This window comes from Phacochoerus africanus, chromosome 3 (genome assembly GCF_016906955.1).
Source record: "Phacochoerus africanus isolate WHEZ1 chromosome 3, ROS_Pafr_v1, whole genome shotgun sequence".
In the NCBI taxonomy this organism is placed as follows: domain Eukaryota; kingdom Metazoa; phylum Chordata; class Mammalia; order Artiodactyla; family Suidae; genus Phacochoerus; species Phacochoerus africanus.
In genome coordinates, this window is record NC_062546.1 from 122,201,502 (window position 1) to 122,222,361 (window position 20,860).

The 20,860-nt window shown below is 40.4% G+C and overlaps 1 protein-coding gene across 11 annotated transcripts in view; it reads left to right on the plus strand.

The window, feature by feature from the left end:
• The window catches only part of OCA2 (OCA2 melanosomal transmembrane protein), a 193,714-nt gene that overhangs the window by 84,790 nt on the left and 88,064 nt on the right, over nt 1-20,860 (plus strand). For all 11 annotated transcript variants that reach the window (XM_047772579.1, XM_047772573.1, XM_047772577.1 and 8 more), the window contains one exon: nt 2,703-2,835. In XM_047772579.1, coding sequence (XP_047628535.1) covers nt 2,703-2,835 — 133 coding nt within the window. The remainder of the gene's footprint in view (nt 1-2,702; nt 2,836-20,860) is intronic.

Consider the following 20,860-nt stretch of genomic DNA (forward strand, 5'->3'; position numbering starts at 1 on the left):
CAGCATATGGAAGTTCCCAGGCTAGGGGTCAAATCAGAGTTGTAGCCACTGGCCTATACCATAGCCACTGCAACTCAGGATCTGAGCTGTGTCTGCAACCACAGCTCATGGCAACACTGGATCCTTAAGCCACTGAGTGAGGCCAGGGATCGAACCAGCATCTTCATGGATGCTAGTCGGGTTCGTTAACTGCTGAGCCACAATGGGAACTACTGACAAAGTTTTTTTGACAAAGGTGCAAAGCCAACTAAGTGGAGAAGGGATATTTTTTTTTTCCTTTTTCTTCCCCCCCGCCACAAATAGTCTTGGAACAAATGGATGCTCATATGCAGAGAAATGAACTTCAATCCACACCTCCCACCTTATCAAAAAAACTCACTCAAATGTGGATCTTAGACATAAACGTAAAGGCTAGCACTTTAAAATTTCTAATGGAAAACAATTTACAGTAGAATAGGTATAAAAGTAGTTCTGGTGAGGGCATGGCTACTGTATTTTATTAGACTGTTTTTAGAATTTGGCTGCCAATTTCTGTTATTTGTCTCTTTTATGAAAATATATGTGTATGTGTATATTTCTGTGTTGTTTCTCAAAATTTTCAGTATGGATTTTTCCATTCTGTATTGTTCTTAGAAAATCTACCCATTACACCATTAGTAGCACATAGCAGCACACACTTCCAGTAAACACTGTGTTATTTTGCTGTGAGGCCCTCCCAGGATCCCTTTCATCCTTTTCTTTCTGAAATCTGCTACTCATTTTTTCTTCAACTGCCCCATCATTTCTGATGGGACAAAACTTTATGGTTACAGATTTTTCCCAGTATCCAACAATGGAGCTTTTGGAAGCCAGAATAGCATAAAGCAAAGAAGGAATCCCCAGTTTTCATAAAAGCAGAAATCCACTTCACATTTCTTCCTTAGTGAAAAGAGGTGCTGATGAGGTCCTGTAAAAGCAAAGAGGCATAAAGCAAACTATTGAAAAGGGGAGGTACCAATATTATGTTCCAAAAGGACTGATAATTACTCAGGATATAAGCACCTCTGCCTTCATGAGCTCCTCCCTTCAAAAAAATAATTAATTACATTTCATAACTGAATTCATAGACAGAAAAATCCACTCATATTATATTTTAAGCTATCATCTTTGGCTCAAAGGGTGTTTTGTTTTGTTTCTGATTTTAGAAGATAGTGAATGATTTTCAGTGACCCCTAAAATGTTTTGGACCTTTAAAAAAACTAGATATTTGAGGTGAGCATTTTATAGATAGTCCAAGGTAATATCCTTATTCACCAGAAAAGCAGTGAATTCTTAAATGACCATTAGTTGTGTAACATGAGTCCCACCTCTTGGTAAGTCTCATGGCTGTCTTCAAACAATTAACTTCACGTAACTCCATTTGTTGTTCTGATGCTGTTTTCAAGGGCAACCACTGGATGTGCAAAAAACTGCAAGAGATTAAGAACTTCAGCACATGGTACACTGGCAAGCCTAAATTTTGGCACAGCATACTGAAAATGGCTTCTAAGTTGAGTTGTATCTTTAGCAATGTTTAAATGATTTCAGATCTTTCCTGAAAGTGAGGAGGGAAGTGAGTAAACTTTAATCAACAACTATTAATATAACTGGAATCATTTCTTCTGACTCTGACCTTTAAAGGTGGTTTTTCTGACCTCTGCTTTGGACACGGTCTCTCAAGGTCATCACTGATGTCCCTGGGAGCTACTCTCCCTAGCCCCATGTGAACCCCACCCTGACCCCCACCATGGGCCATCCTGCCCATGTTCTGTGTGACCAACCCACCTGACCCCCATGATCCTCATTCCTATGGCTTTGTCATTGTGCCTCTGACCCCATTTGTGGCATCAATGGTCCATGAACACTACAGAAAAGACCTGGAGTTCTCACCATTGAGAAGCTGGTTCTCACGGTCCACTTCGTGGGGACAGCAGCCTCATCTGCCCTGCTAGGAGCTCAGGGGGCACTGGCATGGATTTACTGAAGGTATAAGCACAGAGTAAATGAAAGGACAAAACTGACCAGTGATGTCCTGACAAGTTAACCCCACAGGGATTTCACCCAACCATAAACACAGGGATTTCACCCAACCATAAAGGTGTTCTGAGCTGCTGACCATGGTAGATAGCCCACAGATGGGCTAAGGAAGTGTCGGGAGGGAGAGGGCTCCTGTTGGAGCTTTTGAGGCCGGGTAGGACACCCTGAGGCAGGGGGCTCAGTCCTGTGGAACACTCTGTTTTCCAGGCATGGCTGTGCTCTTTCAAATTGAAGGTAGTAACTTAACTGACATAGTTAAAAAACCCATTTTACTTTCAGATGGGCCAATAATGTCTCAGAGTTTTATGTTTTTGTCCCTCTCAGTCCTGTTTCACTGGATCCTGGGGGACGTGTCAGTCCAGTAGCGAAGGTAGACCCAACTAAGTTTGCAATTGACCTGTTTTTGTGATGTGATGACCTGTTTTTGTTTCCTCTTAAGGTTGCTTGTCATTCAGGTAAGCATTGGTTTTTCAATGCAAAAGAAACAAATCAAGAATATTTTCAAAATCATGGTGAGGAGTTCTGTTCTGTGGGCTTTGCACTGTGTCCATAGCCCTCAAGTTCACCCTCCCTGGACCCTGCTGTGGCCTGCACCTGTGCAGAAGGAAGGCCCATCTGTGGTCTCACGTCTCCTTTTCTGTTTCTAGGGCCTGGATTTCGCTGGCTTCACCGCCCACATGTTTGCTGGGATTTGCTTTGTTCTCTTGTTCTCCTTTCCACTCCTCAGACTCCTTTACTGGAACAGAAAGCTTTATAACAAGGAACCCAGTGAGATTGTTGGTGAGTAGAAGCACCTGCTCATAACAGCCTCAGCATTTACTATTATAATATTCTTTTTTTCTGGGGGATGCTGCCCCCAAAAGGCAGGAGGTTAACCACATGTAGAACATCAGGGAAATGTCAGTCATTGGGATGCTGCACACTCAGTGTGTCCCAATTGGCCTCCTAGCACACAGTGTGCTTTCAGGAGCTATAAATCCATGAGCTGTGCCTCCTTAGTTTCCTTTTTTCTTTTCTTTTCTTTTGTTTTCTTTTCTTTTCTCTTTTCTCTTCTCTTCTCTTCTCTTTTCTTTTCTTTCTTTCTTCTTTTTAGGGCCGCACCTGTGGCATATGAAAGTTCCCAGGCTAGGGGTCAAATCAGCCAGCCTTCACCACAGCCACAGCAAAGCAGATCTGAGCCACATCTGCTACCTACCTACACCACAGCTCACAGCAACGCTGGATCCTTAACCCATTGAGTGAGGCCAGGAATTGAACCCACATCCCCATGGACACTAGTTGGGTTTGTTACCACTGAGCCACAATGGGAACTCCAAGTTTTCTGTAGAGCGAAATGTGGTGAAATGTGGGAAGAAATGACCATTGTATGCAATTTGCATGTCATGACAGCGTTAAGCCATGTGTGTACACAAATAGCATACAAATACAAATAACATCGTCTATAGACTGTAGAGTTCTAATATGTCTAGTTTGAGACTAAATGTGATGATGAAAATGGCAACATATAATCCAGCGCAGGGGGTAAAATATTGTGTCAATCAAGGTCATATTGGTGAGGCAGAGGCAGGAGGAAGAGGGCCTGTGGCCATCTGAGGCTTTCCAATTTCCTCACTTTAAAAATTTTAGTAGATGATTATTAGGGGAAAGCCAGCCTCTTCTCCTCTAGGCCCTCTGTGGCACATTGTGCACTTTGCCCTGATAATAGGGCACATCTAGGAACACAGTGATGAAGGTGCATTTCTTCCCCTGTGGTTTCAGATGAAGTGGTTCACAGATGTCCTTATAGAGCTCGTGGCTTGTATGTCTACCTTTCTCATCCTGTGTTATTCCACCATCCTCCAACTTCTGGTTTTATCTTTATTAAGATAACCCAGGGAATTCCCGTCATGGCTCAGTGGTAATGAACCTGAGTAGAATCCATGAGGATGGGGGTTCAATCCTGGCCTTGCTCAGTGGGTTAAGATTCCAGCGTTGCTGTGGCTGTGGTGTAGGCCAGCAGCTGCAGCTCCTCCTCTTCCCTTAGCCTGGGAACTTCCATAGGCCTCCAAAAAGGGGGGGGGGAAGATAACCCAGTCTCATTTACATACAAATAGCTGGGGATCTAATGTGTTTTCACCAGCCCTCCCTCATGCTTATCAGACAGTGATCTGCCTTTCTTTCCAATGTGGCTTTTGTATTCAGAATTTGACTATTTTTGTTCTAGTTAGAGAAACATCACATATGCTTTCTCAAGAGTTATATCTGTAAAACATGCTTGTTCCTAGTAGAATGTAGTTGCCCACCTCTACCAAAGAAATGGGATGATATGCAGAAATTTCTATTCTAGACAATATTGATTTATTTTCTTGAAGTATAGTTGATTTATAATGTGTTACTTCCTACTGTACAACAAAGTAATTCAGTTACACATATATACATATATATCTACATATTCTTTTTTGTATTCTTTTCCAGTATGGTTTATCACTGGTTATTGAATATAATTCCCTGTGTTATATAGTAGCGCTTTATTTCTCATCCATTCTATATGTAATAGTTCAATCTGTTAATCCCAAATTCCCAATCCACTCCCCTTGAAAACCACAAATCTGTTCTCTATTTTTTTTAATCTGTTTCTATTTTGTAGATATGTTCATTTGTGTCATATTTTAGATTCCACGTGTAAGTGATAACATGGTATTTGTCTTTGTTTGATTTACTTCACTTAGTGTGATAATCTCTGGGTCCATCCATGTTGCTGCAAATGGCATTATTTCATTCTTTTTTATGGCTGTGGAGTATTCCATCGTGTATTTGTGTAGACACACACACACACACACACACACATACACACACACAAATCTTCTTTATCCATTCCTCTGTTGATGGACATTTAGGTTGTTTCCATGTCTGAGCTTTGTAAATAGTGCTGCAGTGAAAACTGGGGTGCATGTATCTTTTCAAATCATACTTTTCTCTGGATATATGCCCAAGAGTGGGATTGCTGGATCATATGGTATTTCTATTTTTAGTTTTTTAAGGAGCCTCCATACTGTTTTACGTATGTTTTCCAATTTACATTCCCACCAGCAGCATAGGAGGATTCCCTTTTCTCCACACCCTTTCTAGCATTTGTTATTTGTAGACTTTTTGAAAAAAATTTAAGTGACTTTTATATTTTCCATTATGGTTGACTTACAGTATTCTGTCAATTTCAACTGTACAGCAAAGTGACCCAGTCATACATATCTGTACATTCATTTTCTCACATTATCCTCCATCATGTTCCATCATAAGTGACTAGATACAGTTCCCAGTGCTATACAGCAGGATCTCATTGCTTATCTATTCCAAAGGCAATAGTTTGCATCTATTAACCCCAGACTCCCAGTCTATCCCACTCCCTCCCCCTTGACAACCGTAAGTCTGTTCTCCAAGTCCATGAGTTTCTTTTCTGTGGAAAGGTCCATTTGTGACATACATTGCATTCCAGATATAAGTATTTGTCTTTCCCTTTCTGATTTACTTCACTTAGTATGATAGTATCTAGTTCTATCCATGTTGCTGCACATGGCGTTATTTTGTTTTTTTTTATGGCTGAGTAGCATTCCATTCCATTCCATCTTAATTGATTCATCTGTTGATGGACATTTAGCTTGTTTCCATGTCTTGGCTATTGTGAATAGTGCTACAGTGAACATATGGGTGTATGTGTCTTTTTCAAGGGAAGTTTTATCTGGATATATGCCCAAGAGTGAAATTGCTGGGTCATGTGGTTGTTCTATATTTAATTTTCTGAGGTACCTCCATACTGCTTTCCATAGTGCTTGTACCAATTTATATTTCTACCTACAGTGTAGGAGGGTACCCTTTTCTCTACACCTTCTCCAGCATTTGTTATTTGTTGACTTGTTAATCTTGGCCATTCCGACAGGTGTGAGGTGGTACCTCATAGTAGTTTTGATTTGCATTTCTCTAATAATTAGTGATGTCAAGCATTTTTTCATGTACCTGTTGGCCTTCTATATATCTTCTTTGAAGAAATATCTGTTCAGGTCTTTTGCCCATTTTTCACTTGGGTGGTTGTGTTTTTTTTTTGTTTTTTTTTTGCTGTTGAGTTGTATAAGTTGTTTTAGAGATTAAGCCCTTGTCAGTTGCATTGTTTGAAACTGTTTTCTCCCATTCTGTAAGTTGTCTTTTTGTTTTCTTTTTGGTTTCCTTTGCTGTGCAAATGCTTGTCGGTTTAATTATGTCCTACTGGTTTGTTTTTGTTTTTATTTCTGTTGCCTTGAGAGTCTGACCTAAGAAAACATTTGTAAGGTTGATGTCAGAGAATGTTTTGCCTGTGTTCTTTTCTAGGAGTTTGATGGTATCTTGTCTTATGTTTAAGTCTTTAAGCCATTTTGAGTTTATTTTTGTGCATGGTGTTAGGGTGTGTTTATTTGTAGAGTTTTTAATCATGGCCATTCTGTCTAATGTGAGGTGGTACCTCATTGTAGTTTTTTTGTTTTTTTTTTGTTTGTTTGTTTTTGTCTTTTTAGGGCTGCTCTCATGGCATATGGAGGCTCCCAGGCAAGGGGTCAAATCGGAGCTGTAGCTGCTGGCCACAGCCACAGCCATAGCAATGCAGGATCTGAGCCACATCTTCAACCCACAGCACAGCTCACACCAATGCTGGATCCTTAACCCACTGAGCAAGGCCAGGGATCGAACCTGCATCCTCATGGATACTAGGCAGGTTTGTTAACTACTGAGCCAGAACAGGAACTCCTCATTGTGGTTTTGATTCGCATTTCCTTTTTTTTTTTTCCCTGCCAAAAAGGATCATTTTATTCATCTACACATAACACAGATAAAAATAAGCAAACTCAGATTGTTTTTCTCAGCCATCCTTTCCACATTTTATTTAGTTTTCATGAACTATAAATCACTGACTTCTTCAGGCCAGCAGTGAAAATTCCTTTAGTGTTCTGTGTCATGCTGGAAGCTCCCACGATTGCTGAGAGCACTAGCCGTACCACGTCTCCGCAGTCGGGATCATGAGCAACTTGTAATAAGGTTTCTTCCACATCTCTGTTTTTCCAGAAAGGTCCGTAATATGATTTATTTGCTGCTGTAAGGTTTTAGGCAATGTCACTAGCTGAGTGAATTGAACTTCTGGGCTTTTATCTATCTCCAGGCTGCCTTGCTGGATTTTATACACCACTTGGGGGTTCTCCTGTAGAATGCTGCCATAGAGTTCACGAAAGTGGATTGTGTTGGGCTTCACAGTATTCAACACTTTCATCCTATCCTCTCCAACCACCATCTGAAAGTCACCTCCAGAGCCTTAGTCTCAAAGCCCAGCCCCCGCTTGAGTGTCTCTGGCTGTGGATGTCCAGGCCGGTGGTATAGTTGATCTGTGCAGCACTCCCTACTTTGCCCTCCTCAGTCCAGCTGCTGTGCTTTTCTCAGCAACTTTGAGGTCCCTCTATCTTGGCTGATCTCCCAGTTGGTTAGGTGGCTTCCCAGGGTTTGGGTTCCTTTTCTCTTTTATAGCCCCCTCTCAGGAGTGCTAGTCCTGTCCTGGTTCCTTTTCTCTCTCTCTTTTTCTTTTGTTCTACACAGTTATGTCAAGGGTTTCTTGCCCTTTTTGGAGGTTTAAGTTCTTCTGCCAGCATTCAGTAGATGCTCTGTGTGAGTCATTTTACATGTAGATGTGTTTTTTTGATGTGTTTGTGGGAGAAGGTGAGTATGACGTCTTACTCCTCTGCCATCTTGATCCACCTCTTGATTCGCATTTCTTTAATAATTATGACTGAGCATCTTTTAATGTTAGGCCATACTTATTGACTGTACAAGAAATTGGAATGCCCTTGTGGGTATAAAAATTATACTTTAAATGCAGTCAAGCAAGAGGAAGTCCACGGGCAGTCTCTTGGCCCAGCTCTGAGTGAAGGCGATGTAGGTGCAAGACCAGTTGGCAGCTTCCTGTGCTCAGCTGCTCATGGGGCGTGGGCATGGGCCTCACCAAGGAGGCCCCAAACTGGAGGAGGGGTTAAGCACAGTGGGTGGAGCTTGAAGGAAAGGGGGCCACAGACACAGATGCTGGGGGCCAAATGGAATGGTCCTTCTGGAATAGGGCCATGGAACATTCCTGCCAGGTAGCATATTTTACTTTATTTAGGAAGAATGTGTTTTCTTGGTAGCATTGATAATTCTTCATCCTGGTGGTCTACAGAGCAGCACATGTTCCTTTCTTGAGAAACAGACTCCCAAATCCTTTTACAGCTTTAAATGGAGGAGACAACTACAGATGATCCCATTACTTCTACGTTTTGAAGAAAAAATTAATGTTTGCTTTTTTAAAAAAACAGATAGTTCTTGCAAGAGGATATCTGGATCCACTGTTCTCATTGATCAGTTTATCAATTTGCTAGTAACAAGGTACCACAGACTGAGTGGCTTAAACAACAGATGTTATTTTCTACAAAAGTTAAGATGGTTTAATAAACCACAATAGGTCACTTTAGCCCTCACAGTTCTGGAGGCTGGACATTCAGAATCATGGATGGTTGGCTGTGTGGAAGGATCTGTTCCAGGCCTTTCTCCTTATCTCTTAGATGGCCATATTCATGTTCATATGTTGTTCCTCCTGTGTGTGTGTGTTTGTGTCCACATTTCGTCAGTTATAAGGACACCAAGGAGTTCCCATTGTGGCTCAATAGTAACAAACCCAACTAGTATCCATGGGTTCAATTCCTGGCCCCACTAAGTGGGTTAAGGATCCAGCATTGCCGTGAGCTGTGGCATAGGTTGCAGATGTGGCTTGAATCCCACATTGCTATGGCTGTGGGACAGGCTGGCAACTGCAGCTCCGATTCAACCCCTAGCCTGGGAACTTCCATATGCTACACATACAGCCCTAAAAAGATGAAAAAATAGGACACCAGTCATCATGGATTTTGGAGCTATCTCTGACTTCATCTGCAGTGACCCTATTTTCTTTTTTTTCAAAATTTTTTTTCCCACTGTACAGCATGGAGACCAAGTTACACATACGTGTATACATAATTTTTCCTCCCATTGTCATATTGCGATGTAAGTATCTAGACATAGTTCTCAGTGCTACACAGCAGGATCTCATTGTAAAATCCATTCCAAGAGCAATAGTTTGCATCTATTAACGCCAAGCTCCCAGTCCCTCCCACTCCCTCCCTCTTCCCCTGGGCAACCACAAGTCCATTCTCCAAGTCTTTTCTGTGGAAACGCTCATTTCTGCCATATATTAGGTTCCAGATATGTGATATCATATGGTATTTGTCTTTCTCTTTCTGACTTACTTCACTCAGTATGAGTGAGAGTCTCTAGTTCCATCCATGTTGCTGCACATGGCATTATTTTGTTCCTTTTGATGGCTGAGTAGTATTCCATTGTGTATATATACCACCTCTTCTGAATCCAATCATCTGTTGATGGACATTTGGGTTGTTTCCAAGTCTTGGATATTGTGAATAGGGCTGCAATGAACATGCAGGTACATGTGTCTCTTTTAAGTAGAGTTTTGTCCGGATAGATGCCCAAGAGTGGGATTGCTGGATCATGTGGTAGTTCTAACTATAGATTTCTAAGGTACTTCCATACTGTTCTCCAGAGTGGTTGTACCAGCTTACATTCCCACCAACAATGGAGGAGGGTTCCCTTTTCTCCACAACCCCTCCAGCACTTGCTATTTGTGGACTTATTAATGACGGCCATTCTGACTGGTGTGAGGTGGTATCTCATGGTAGTTTTGATTTGCATTTCTCTAATAATCAGTGATGTTGAGCATTTTTTCATGTGTTTGTTGGCCATCTGTATATCTTCCTTGGAGAACAGTCTATTCAGGTCTTTTGCCCATTTTTCCATTGGGTTGTTGGCTTTTTTGCCATTGAGTTGTATAAGTTGTTTGTAAATCCTAGCGATTAAGCCCTTGTCGATTGCATCATTTGAAACTATTTTCTCCCATTCTGTAAGTTGTCTTTTTGTTGTCTTTTTGGTTTCCTTTGCTGTGAAAAAGCTTTTCAGTTTGATGAGGTCCCATTGGTTTATTTTTGCTCTTATTGCTGTTGCCTTGGGAGACTGACCTGAGAAAATATTCATGATATTGATGTCCCAGAGTGTTTTGCCTATGTTCTCTTCTAGGAGTTTGGTGGTGTCCTGTCGTATATTTAAGTCTTTCAGCCATTTGGAGTTTATTTTTGTGCATGGTGTGAGGGTGTGTTCTGGTTTCATTGCTTTGCATGCAGCTGTCCAGGTTTCCCAGCAATGCTTGCTGAATAGACTGTCTTTTTCCCATTTGATGTTCTTGCCTCCCTTGTCAAAGATTACTTGACCATAGGTGTCAGGGTTTATTTCTGGGTTCTCTATTCTGTTCCATTGGTCTGTCTGTCTGTTTTGGTACCAGTACTACACTGTTTTGATGACTGTGGCTTTGTAGTATTTCTTGAAGTCTGGGAGAGTTATGCCCCCTGCTTGGTTTTTGTTTCTCAGGATTGCTTTGGCGATTCTGGGTCTTTTGTGGTTCCATATAAATGTTTGGATTGTTTGTTCTAGTTCTGTGGAAAATGTCATGGGTCATTTGATAGGGATTGCATTGGATCTGTAGATTGCTTTGGGTAGTATGGCCATTTTTACAGTATTGATTTTTCCAACCCATGAACATGGAATATCTTTCTCTTACACTATGTCTTCCTTAATTTCCTTGATTAATGTTGTATAGTTCTTGGCATATAAGTGCTTTACCTCCTTGGTCAGGTGTATTCCCAGGTATTTGATTTTTTGAGGTGCAATTTTAAAAGGTATTGTATTTTATATTCCTTTTCTAATATTTCATTGTTGGTATACAGAAATGCGACTGATTTCTGAATGTTAATGTTCTATCCTGCTACTTTGCTGAATTTATTAATCAGTTCAAGTAGTTTTTGGGTTGAGTGCTTAGGGTTTTCTATGTATAGTATCCTGTCATCTGCATACAGTGACAGTGTTATGTCTTCTCTTCCTATATGGATGCCTTTTATTTATTTATTTTTTGTTTGTCTAATTGCTGTGGCTAGGATCTCCAAAACTATGTTGAAGAGCAGTGGTGAGAGTGGGTATCCCTGTCTTGTTCCAGATTTGAGTGAGAAGGCTTTCAGTTTTTCTCCACTGAGTATTATCTTTGCTATGGGTTTAATCATAAATGGCTTTGATTATGTTCAGGAATGTTTCCTCTATTCCCACTTTTGTGAGAGTTTTGATCATGAATGGCTGTTGGACTTTGTCAGATGCTTTTTCTGCATCTATTGAGATGATCTGTGATTTTTGACTTTTCTTTTGTTAATGTGGTGTATGACGTTGATTGATTTGTGTATATTGAACCATCCTTGTGAACCTGGGATGAACCCTACCTGGTCATGATGTATGATCTTTTTGATATGTTGTTGGATTTGGTTGGCTAAAATTTTGTTGAGAATTTTTGCATCTTATATTCATCAAAGATATTAGGCGATAGTTTTCTTTTTTGGTGGTATCTTTGTCTGGTTTTGGTATTAGGGTGATGGTGGCATCATAGAATGTCTTTGGAAGTGTTCCTTCTTCCTCAACCTTTTGACGAAGTTTAAGGAGGGTGGGCACCAGATGCTCTTTGTATGTTTGGTAGAATTCGCCTCTGAAGCCATCTGGTCCTGGACTTTTATTTGTAGGGAGTGATTTTATGACCTCTTCAATTTCATTTCTAGTGATCGGTCTGTTCAGTTGGTCTGTTTCTACTTGATTGAGTTTTGGCAGGCTGTAAGATTCTAGAAAGTTGTCCATTCCTTCTAGGTTGTCAAATTTGTTGGCATATAGTTGTTCACAGTATTGTCTTATGGTTTTGTATTTCTGCAGTATCCATTGTGACTTCTTTTTCATTTATAATTTTGTTTATTTGGGTTCTGTCTCTCCTCTTCTTAGTGAGTCTAGCCAGGGGTTTGTCAATTTTGTTTACCTTTTCAAAGAACCAGTTCTTGGTTTTATTAATTTTCTCTATTGTTTTTTGAGTCTCTGTTTTATTGATTTCCTCTTTGATCTTTATCATTTCCTTCCTTCTGCTGACTTGAGGACTTTTTTGTTCTTTTTCTAATTCATTTAGGTGGTGGGTTAAGTTGTCAATTTGAGATCTTTCTTCTTTTTTGAGGAAGGCCTATATTGCTATCAATTTCCCTCTGAGCACTGCTTTCGCAGCATCCCATAGATTTTGAGCGGTTGTGTCTTCATTATCATTTGTTTCAAGGTAGTTTTTAATTTCTTTTTGATTTCCTCATTGACCCATTGGTTTTTTAGTAGCATGTTGTTTAGTCTCCATGTAGTAGGTATTTTCTCATTTCTTTTCCCGTGGTTGATTTCTAGTTTCATGGCATTGTGGTCAGAGAAGATACTTGAGATAATTTCTATGCTCCTAAATTTATTGAGGTTAGCTTTGTGTCCCAGTATGTGGTCGATTCTTGAGAATGTTCCATGTGCACTTGAGAAGAATGTGTATTCTGATTTTTTTTGGGTGTAGTGTCCTGAAGATGTCAATTAAGTCTAACTTTTCTATTATTTCTTTTAGGATCTCTGTTGCTCTATTGCTCTTCTGTCTAGAGGATCTGTCCATTGATGTGAGTGGTGTATTAAAGTCTCCTACTTTGATTGTATTCCCATCAATATCTCCCTTCATGTCTGTTAATATTTGTTGTATGTATCTGGGTGCTCCTATATTTGGGGCATATATGTTGATGATAGTAATATCCTCTTCTTGAATGGATCCTTTAATCATTAAGTAGTGTCCTTCTTTGTCTTTCTTTATGTCTTTTGTTTTAAAGTCTATTTTGTCTGATATGAGTGTTGCAACTCCTGCTTTCCTGTCATGTCCATTGGCATGAAATATTTTTTCCCATCCCCTCACTTTCAATCTATATGTGTTCTTTGTCCTAAGGTGAGTTTCTGTAGGCAGCATATTGAAAGTTTTTGCATTTTTATCTAATCAGCCACTCTGTGTCTTTTGATTGTAGCATTCAGTTCATTGACATTTAAGGTGATAATTGATAGATGATTATTTATTGCCAGCCATTTTAAACCTCGCTTGCCAGTTCATTCTATTATTCTCCATTCTTCCTTTTTTTTTTTTTTTTGGTTGGATGGTCTCCAGTTATTTTCTGCTTGAGTGTTTTTCATTTCGTTTTTTGTTAATGTAATGTTTGGTTTTGACTTGTGTTTCCCCTGTTTTTTGTGTATATTAACTCCTTCCTATAATTGTGTGTTTTAGCCTGATGATCCTGTAGGTTCAAAGACTTCTTTACCATACTAAAATTTAAAAAAATCTATTTATTTCCTTGCTTCCCTTGCCCACATTTTATGATTTTGATGACTCTTTTTTGTTCTTTTTAATTTTATTTTGTTTTAAACATGTTCATGATTAGATTTGTATGCTGGCTTATTTGAGTGACTGCTGTCTGATTGTGGTTTCCTCCATCCTTGTTCTTCCTCTCTCTCTCTTTTTTTTTTCTCTTGATTTAGAGAAGTGGTTTCAGTATTTCTTTTAGAATGGGTTTTGTATTGCTGTATTCTTTTAGCTTTGGTTTGTTGGAAAAAAATTCTATTTCCCCTTCTATTTTAAATGATATTCCTGCTGAATAGAGTATTCTAGGTTGCAAAGCTTTTCCTTTCAGCACTTTTAATATCTCTTGCCATTCCCTCCTGGCCTGAAGAGTTTCTGTACAGAAATCATCTGATAGCCTTATGGGGGTTCCCTTATAAGTGACATTTTGCTCTTCTCTTGCTGCCTTTAGGATCCTCTCTTTATCATTAACTTTTGCCATTTTTATTATAATGTGTCTTGGTGTGGGTCTATTTGGGTTCAACTTGTTTGGGGCCCTCTGTGCTTCCTGTATCTTGAAATCAGTATCCTTTAGATTTGGGAAGTTTCCAGTGATAATTTCTTCAAATATATTTTCCATCCCCTTATCTTTTTCTATTATGCATAGATTGGCCCACTTTATGTTATCCCATAGGTCTCTTATATTGCTTTCCTGTTTTTACATTTGGTTTTCTGTCTGCTGACCCGATTGGGTGATTTCCATTATTCTATCTTCCATATCACTGATTCATTCTTCTGCATTATTCATTCTGGTTTTTACTGCCCTTAGTTCAGTTTGTATCTCTGCAAATGAATGTTCTAGTTTTTCTTGGCTCCTCCTTATATTTTCTAGTTCCTTTCTGAGGGTGTCTGCATTACTGTTCATATCTTCTCTTAATTCCTTCAGTATTTTCAGTATTTCTCTTTTGAACTCCAGGTCTGTCAGACTGCCGAGATCTGTTTCATTGTTGACTGTTTTAGGTGAGTTCTCCTGTTGGTTTGACTGGGGGTGGTTTCTGAGCTTCTTCATCTTGCTTGTTATTTTCTTTTTCGTGGTGTATGTATACTCCTTGTGTCTGGGCAGGGTTTGCCCTGGCACTTCTGGGGAATGTTTCCCGAGGGCTGGTGGTGTTGGCTGGTCTTCTTTAAGGCAGCAGGGTATTTCCTGAGGGTGGGCAGGGCTACCAGGGTCACTCTGAAGCAAAGGAGCACTTCCCAAGGGCAGGCAGAACTGGCAGGACTTCACCGCGATGGAAGCGGACTTCTCGTGGCCAGGCAGGGCTTGCCCTGGCGCTTCTGGGCCATGGAGCTCTTCCAGGGGGTAGGCAGTGCTGGGCAGCTGCTCCGTGGGAGTGCAGTGCCTCCCAAGGGCGGGAGCAGCTAGCCAGGCCACTGGGAGACCAAGAAGCGCTTCCCCTGGGCAGCTGGAACTGGCAGGACCACCCTGTGATGGAGGCAGACTTCCTGTGCCCAGGCAGAGCTTCCCCTGGTGTTTCTGGGCTGTGGAGGTCTTCCTGGGGGTGCTCTTCGGGAGTGTAGCCCCCCCAGAGGGTAAGCAGGCCAGGGCAGGGAGAGCCCTGGAGGTGGTTGGCTTTCCGAGAGTGGTGAGGCCAGCCCTCTGGGATGCCAAATGGCCTCAGGTCAGGTGTGCTTGGGGTAGGGGGAGAGGGATGCACTGGGAAGCACTGCTCTCTGCTAGCTGATAGGCAAGCATGCTTGCTGGAGCCCAAGGAGTATTCTGTGGCAGCCCACCCCTCCTCCTCTTCCCTCCCCAACACTAATGCCTTGTCTTTCCTCGGGTCCAGCTCTTCTCCCAGCTTCCCTCTGTTGTGGTATTCTACTCCCTGCCCTTAGCGTATTGCTCCCTCCATCCATGAGGCACCGCTTCCTAATCCCTCAGGCTGTCTCCACACCTCCAACCCCCAGCCTGCTCCCCAGGACTAACCTCTGGAGCAGAGGTCTTGGTGCCCAGCCCCCACCTGAGTGTCTGTTTTTGGTGACTGTTAGTTCAGGTGATCTGTTCAGCTCTCACTCTGCTTTTCAGATCTCAGACCTACTGCTGTACTCTTCTCGGTGTCTGGAGATCCCTCCAACTTGGTTGATCTTTCTGTGGATTAGGTGACTTTCCAGGGTGTGTGTTCCATTTCTCCTTCACAGTTCCCTTTCGGGAGTGCCAGTCTGGTCCTGATTCCCCTTCTCTCACTCTCCTCTTTTCTCTTGTTTTACCCAGTTATGTCATGAGAATTTTGCCATTATTAGAGGTTTAAGTTCTTCTGCCAGCATTTAGTTGCTGTTCTATGGGAGTTGTTTAACATGTAGATGTGGATTTTTTTTTGTTGTGTTTGTGGGAGAGGGTGAGCATGTCCCCCCACTCTTCCGCCATCTTGCCTCCTCCTATTTTCTTAAATTAAAAAAAAATTTTTTATTTTATTTTGGAGTATAGTTGACTTAAAATGTTGTGTTAGTTTCAGCAGGTGTACAACAAAATGATTCAGTTACATATATACACAACTATTCTTTTTCAGATTCTTTTCCCATATAGATAACTGAATATTTAGTAGAATTCCCTGTGATATACAGTAGGTCCTTGCTAGTTATCTATTTTTTTTAATATACACCATATAAAAATGTGTTTTAGTTGTAAGTTTGTATCGTGGTATATGTATTGCTTTCCCAAATCTAGTTATCTATTTTATATATAGTAGTGTGTATGTTAATTCCAAACTCCTGGTTTATCCCTCCTCCCCACCTTTCCCTTTGGTAATCATGTTTGTTTTCAAATCTGTGAGTCTATTTTTGTTTTGTAAATAAGTTCATTCATATCATTTTTATAGATTCCTCCTATAAGTAATATCATGTGATATTTGTCTTTCTAACTTACTTCACATAGTATGATAATCTCTAGATCATCCATGTTGCTGCAGATGGCATTATTTCATTGTTCTTTATGGCTGGGTATTATTCCATTTTATATATGGACCACATCTTCTTTATACATTTAAGTTGCTTCCATGTCTTGGATATTATGAATAGTGCTGCAGTTAACATTGGGGTACACGTATCTTTTTGAATTCGGTTTTCTCCCAATATGTGCCAGGAGTGGAACTGCCGGATCATATGGTAGTTTTGTTTTTAGTTTTTAAAGGAACGTCCATACTGTTCTCCATAGTGGCTGTACCAGTCTATTTTTATATAAGTTTACATAGTGAGGTAATGGGCATTGGGACTTCAACTTATGAATTTTTGGAGGATGCAATTCAATGCATCACAGCCAGTTAGAGGTGTTCAGAATGTTTTTATCATCAACTAGTATATGTAAAGTGGGATAACAATATTTAGGTTTAGTTTTCTGATGGAAACCATTACACCAGTGGAGAGCTAGGAAGACTATGATCAGTCACACTGGCTAATCTGTCTCTTTAATTTTATGTGGACTCAGCTGCACCTCTCCCCAGCCTCCCTCAACCTCCCTGGTAATCAGAATAACTTGGGAACAGCTGTTATATATACACATTACCAGGCCCACCCTCAGGAAATCCATACTGTGAATAAGCTTTTCTGGAGAGTCTTGAGATGAATTTGAATATACAGATTTGGAAGTCCAGAAAACAAATCTGGGAGTTCCTGTTGTGGCTCAGTGGTTAACGAATCTGACTAGGAACCATGAGGTTGTGAGTTCAATCCCTGGCCTTGCTCAGTGGGTTAAGGATCCAGCATTGCCGTGACCTGTGGTGTAGGTCACAGATGCAGCTCAGATCCCACATTGCTGTGGCTCTGGCGTAGGCTGGCTGCTACAGCTCCTATTGGACCCTTAGCCATATCTCCATATGCCATGGGTGTGGCCCTAGAAAAGACAAAAAAAAAAAAAAAGAAAAGAAAAAAAATCTGTATAATCAACTCTTCCATGCTTCCTGAGTAAGGAACAGAGAGGAAGTGAGAGTAATATTTGGGGCCTGGATAATGTTGAAACCCTATGGCAGTGCCAAGACTGGCTGTAAATAAGCACATAGAAGACTTTGCAGAGACAGGAGCCACTGTTAGGTGTAGGGATCTCTTATTTGGGGGTTGCTTGGTGTAACTACAGATCCTCAAGCCCTACCCCAGAGATTGGGGTTCAGCAGGTTGTTGGTATCCTGAGCATCTGCCAGATTAGGCTTTGTTATGCTATAGTCAAAAAGTAACCCTGAAACCTCATGACACTTGCTCACTTCGGTCTCATGCCTACTATGGGCTGGCAGGACCTTGCCCATCAGTAGCTCTCAGAGCCCTGAGCTGCTGGTCATCATGCAGAGAGAATCACATGCCTCCCTCTACCACTGAGTGACACAGCTCATCCCACCAGGCCCCACCAGTTTCAGGGGCCGAGATAAGTCAGCCTGCCAAGCAATCAGAATGGAAGTGAATTTGACTTATTTGTTGAAAAGCATAAATAATCACCAGAGTCTTCCCTTTTGGTCACCAAATATCAACTCATGGTGTTTTTTCATAGTATTTTGTATAGAATTTTAATGTCTGTATACATTAGGGATATTGGTATGTAGTTTCCTCTCTCATAAAGTCTACTTTTTGCTACCCTTAAAGGATGAAAATAGGAGTGTATCCTCCTCTTCAATTTTTTAGGAGAGATGGTGTAAAATTACTACTGCTTTTTCCTTTAAATATTTGCCAGGGTGTTTAAAGGCTTGGGCTCCCTTCCTTCCTCCCTCCCTAAATTCAAATTCCTTAATAGATATAGGTAATATAGAACCTAGCTATTGAGGTTATCTATACTTTTTTTTTTTAAGAGCCACACCCATGGAATATGGAAGTTCCCAGGCTAGGGGCTGAATCGCAGCTGCAGCTGCCGGCCTACACCTCAGCCACTGCAGTGCAGAATCTGAACTGCATCTCCTACCTAGGCCACAGCTTGCAGCAATGCCAGATCCTTAACCTACTGAGCGAGGCCAGGGATCGAACCCATGTGCTCATTCATACTAGTTAGATTCTTAACCTGCTCAGCCACAATGGGAACTCTGAGGTTATCGATCCTTGAGTAATCACTGGTGGTTCACATCTTTAAAGGAATTTGTCTGTCATATTTCATTTGTTATAAGAAATATTCTAAAGTTGTTCATAATCATTTTTCATTATCCTTTTAATGGCTATAGAATTTTAAAATAGAAGTATAAGTTGATTTGTAGTATTGTGTGTACAGCAAAGAGCTATAATTTTTTCTATATGTATATATATTTAAAGTTATTTTTCACTATAGATTAGTGTAAGACATTGAATATAGTTCTCTGTGTTATATAGTAAATCCTGTTGCTTATCTATTTTATTCATACTAGTTTATGTCTATTAATCCCATACCCCTAATTTATCTGTCCCTCTTCCTTTTCATCTTTGGTAGTCATAAATTTGTTTTCTGTGTCTTTGAGTCTATTTCTGTTTTGTATTCATATATATATTTTTTTACATTTCACATATATTTTATTTTATTTTATTTTATTTTTGTCTTTTTAGGGCAGCACCCATGGCATATGGAGGTTCCCAGGCTAGGGGTCCAATTGGAGCTATAGCTGCCAGATTACACTGCAGCCACAGCAGTGTGGGGTCTGAGCCATGTCTGTGACTTATACCACAGCTCATGGCAACTTCAGATCCTTAACCCACTGAGTGAGGCCAGGAATCGAACCCACATCCTCATGGATGCTAGTCAGGTTCGTTAACCATGGAGCCACGATGGGAATTCCACATTTCACATTTAAATGATATCATATAATAATTGTCTTTCTCTATCTGTCTGACTGATTTCACTTAGTCTGATAATTTCTATGTTGCTGCAAATGGTGTTATTTCATGCTTTTTATGGTTGAGTAATATTCCACTGTATATATGTACCATATCTTCTTTACCCATTCTTCTGTTGATGGATATTTAGGTTGCTTCCATGTTTTGGCTATCGTAAATAGTGCTGCAATGAACATTGAGGAGCATTTATCTTTTTGAATTATGGCTTTTTCCAGATAGATGCTGGGAAGTGTGATTGCTAGATCATATATGGTAACTCTATTTTTAATTTTTCAAGAAACCTCCATACTGTTCTCCAGGAGGCTGCACCAATTTACATTCCCACCAACAGTGTAGGAGGATTCCCTTTTTCTCTATACCCTCTCCAGAATTTATTATTTGTAGATTCTTTTTTTCTTTTTTGGCCACCCCATGGTATATAGAGTTCCCAGGCCAGGGATCAGATCCAAGCTGCAGTTGTCACCTAAGCTACAGCTGCAGCAATGCCAGATCTTTAACCCACTGTTCCAGGCTAGGGATCAAACCTGCATCCCAGTGCTCCCAAGACACTGCTGATCCCATTGCGCCAGAACGGGAACTCCTATTTGTAGAATTTTTGAGGACTGCTCTTCTGAGCAGTATGAGGTGATAAACTCTTTGTGGTTTTATGTTTCCCTAATAACTAGAAATGTTGATAGTTCTTCATGGGCCTATTGGCCATATGGATGTCTTCTTTGCAGAAATGTCTATTTAGATCTTCCACCCATTGTTTAATTGAATTGTTTGTTTTTTTGGACGTTGAGTTGTTTGAACTCTTTCTATATTTTGGATTAATATCCCTCATCAGTTGCATAGTTTTCAAATATTTTCTACCATTCTGTAGGTTATATTTTCATTTTTCTGATAGTTTGCTGTGCAAAAGCTTTTCAGTTTGGTTGGGTCTCATTTGTTTATCTTTGTTTTTATTTCTTTTGCCTTGGGAAAGTGATCTAAGAAAATATTCCAGTGATTTATATCTGATCGTGTTTAGCCTATGTTCTCTTTTAGGAGTTTATGGTGTCATGTCTTATATTTAGGTCTTTAAACCATGTGGAGTTTATTTATTTATTTATTTTATTTTCCCACTGTACATCAAGGGGATCAAGTTATCCTTACATGTATACATTACAATTACATTTTTTTCCCCACCCTTTGTTCTGTTGCAACATGAGTATCTAGACAGTTCTCAATGCTATTCAGCAGGATCTCCTTGTAAATCTATTCTAAGTTGTGTCTGATAAGCCCAAGCTCCCGATCCCTCCCACTCCCTCCCCCTCCCATCAGGCAGCCACAAGTCTTTTTGGAGTTTATTTTTGTATATGATGTGAGGGAGTATTCTAGTTTCATTGATTTACATGCAGCTCTCCAGCTTTTTCAACACCATTTGCTGAAGAAATTGTCTTTTTTTCCATTGTGTATCTTTCTTCTTTTGTCCTAGATTAATTGACCATAGGTATGTGGGCTCTTTATTCTGTTCCATTGATCTATGTGTCTGTTTTTGTGCTAATATCATGCTGTTTTGATTACTGTGGCTTTGCAGTACTGTCTAAAATCTGGGAGGGTTACATAATGGCTGTGAAATTTTTGGTAATGTAACCTCTCTTGTTCCTGATATTAGATCAGTTCTTCACTTTTTTAAATCTA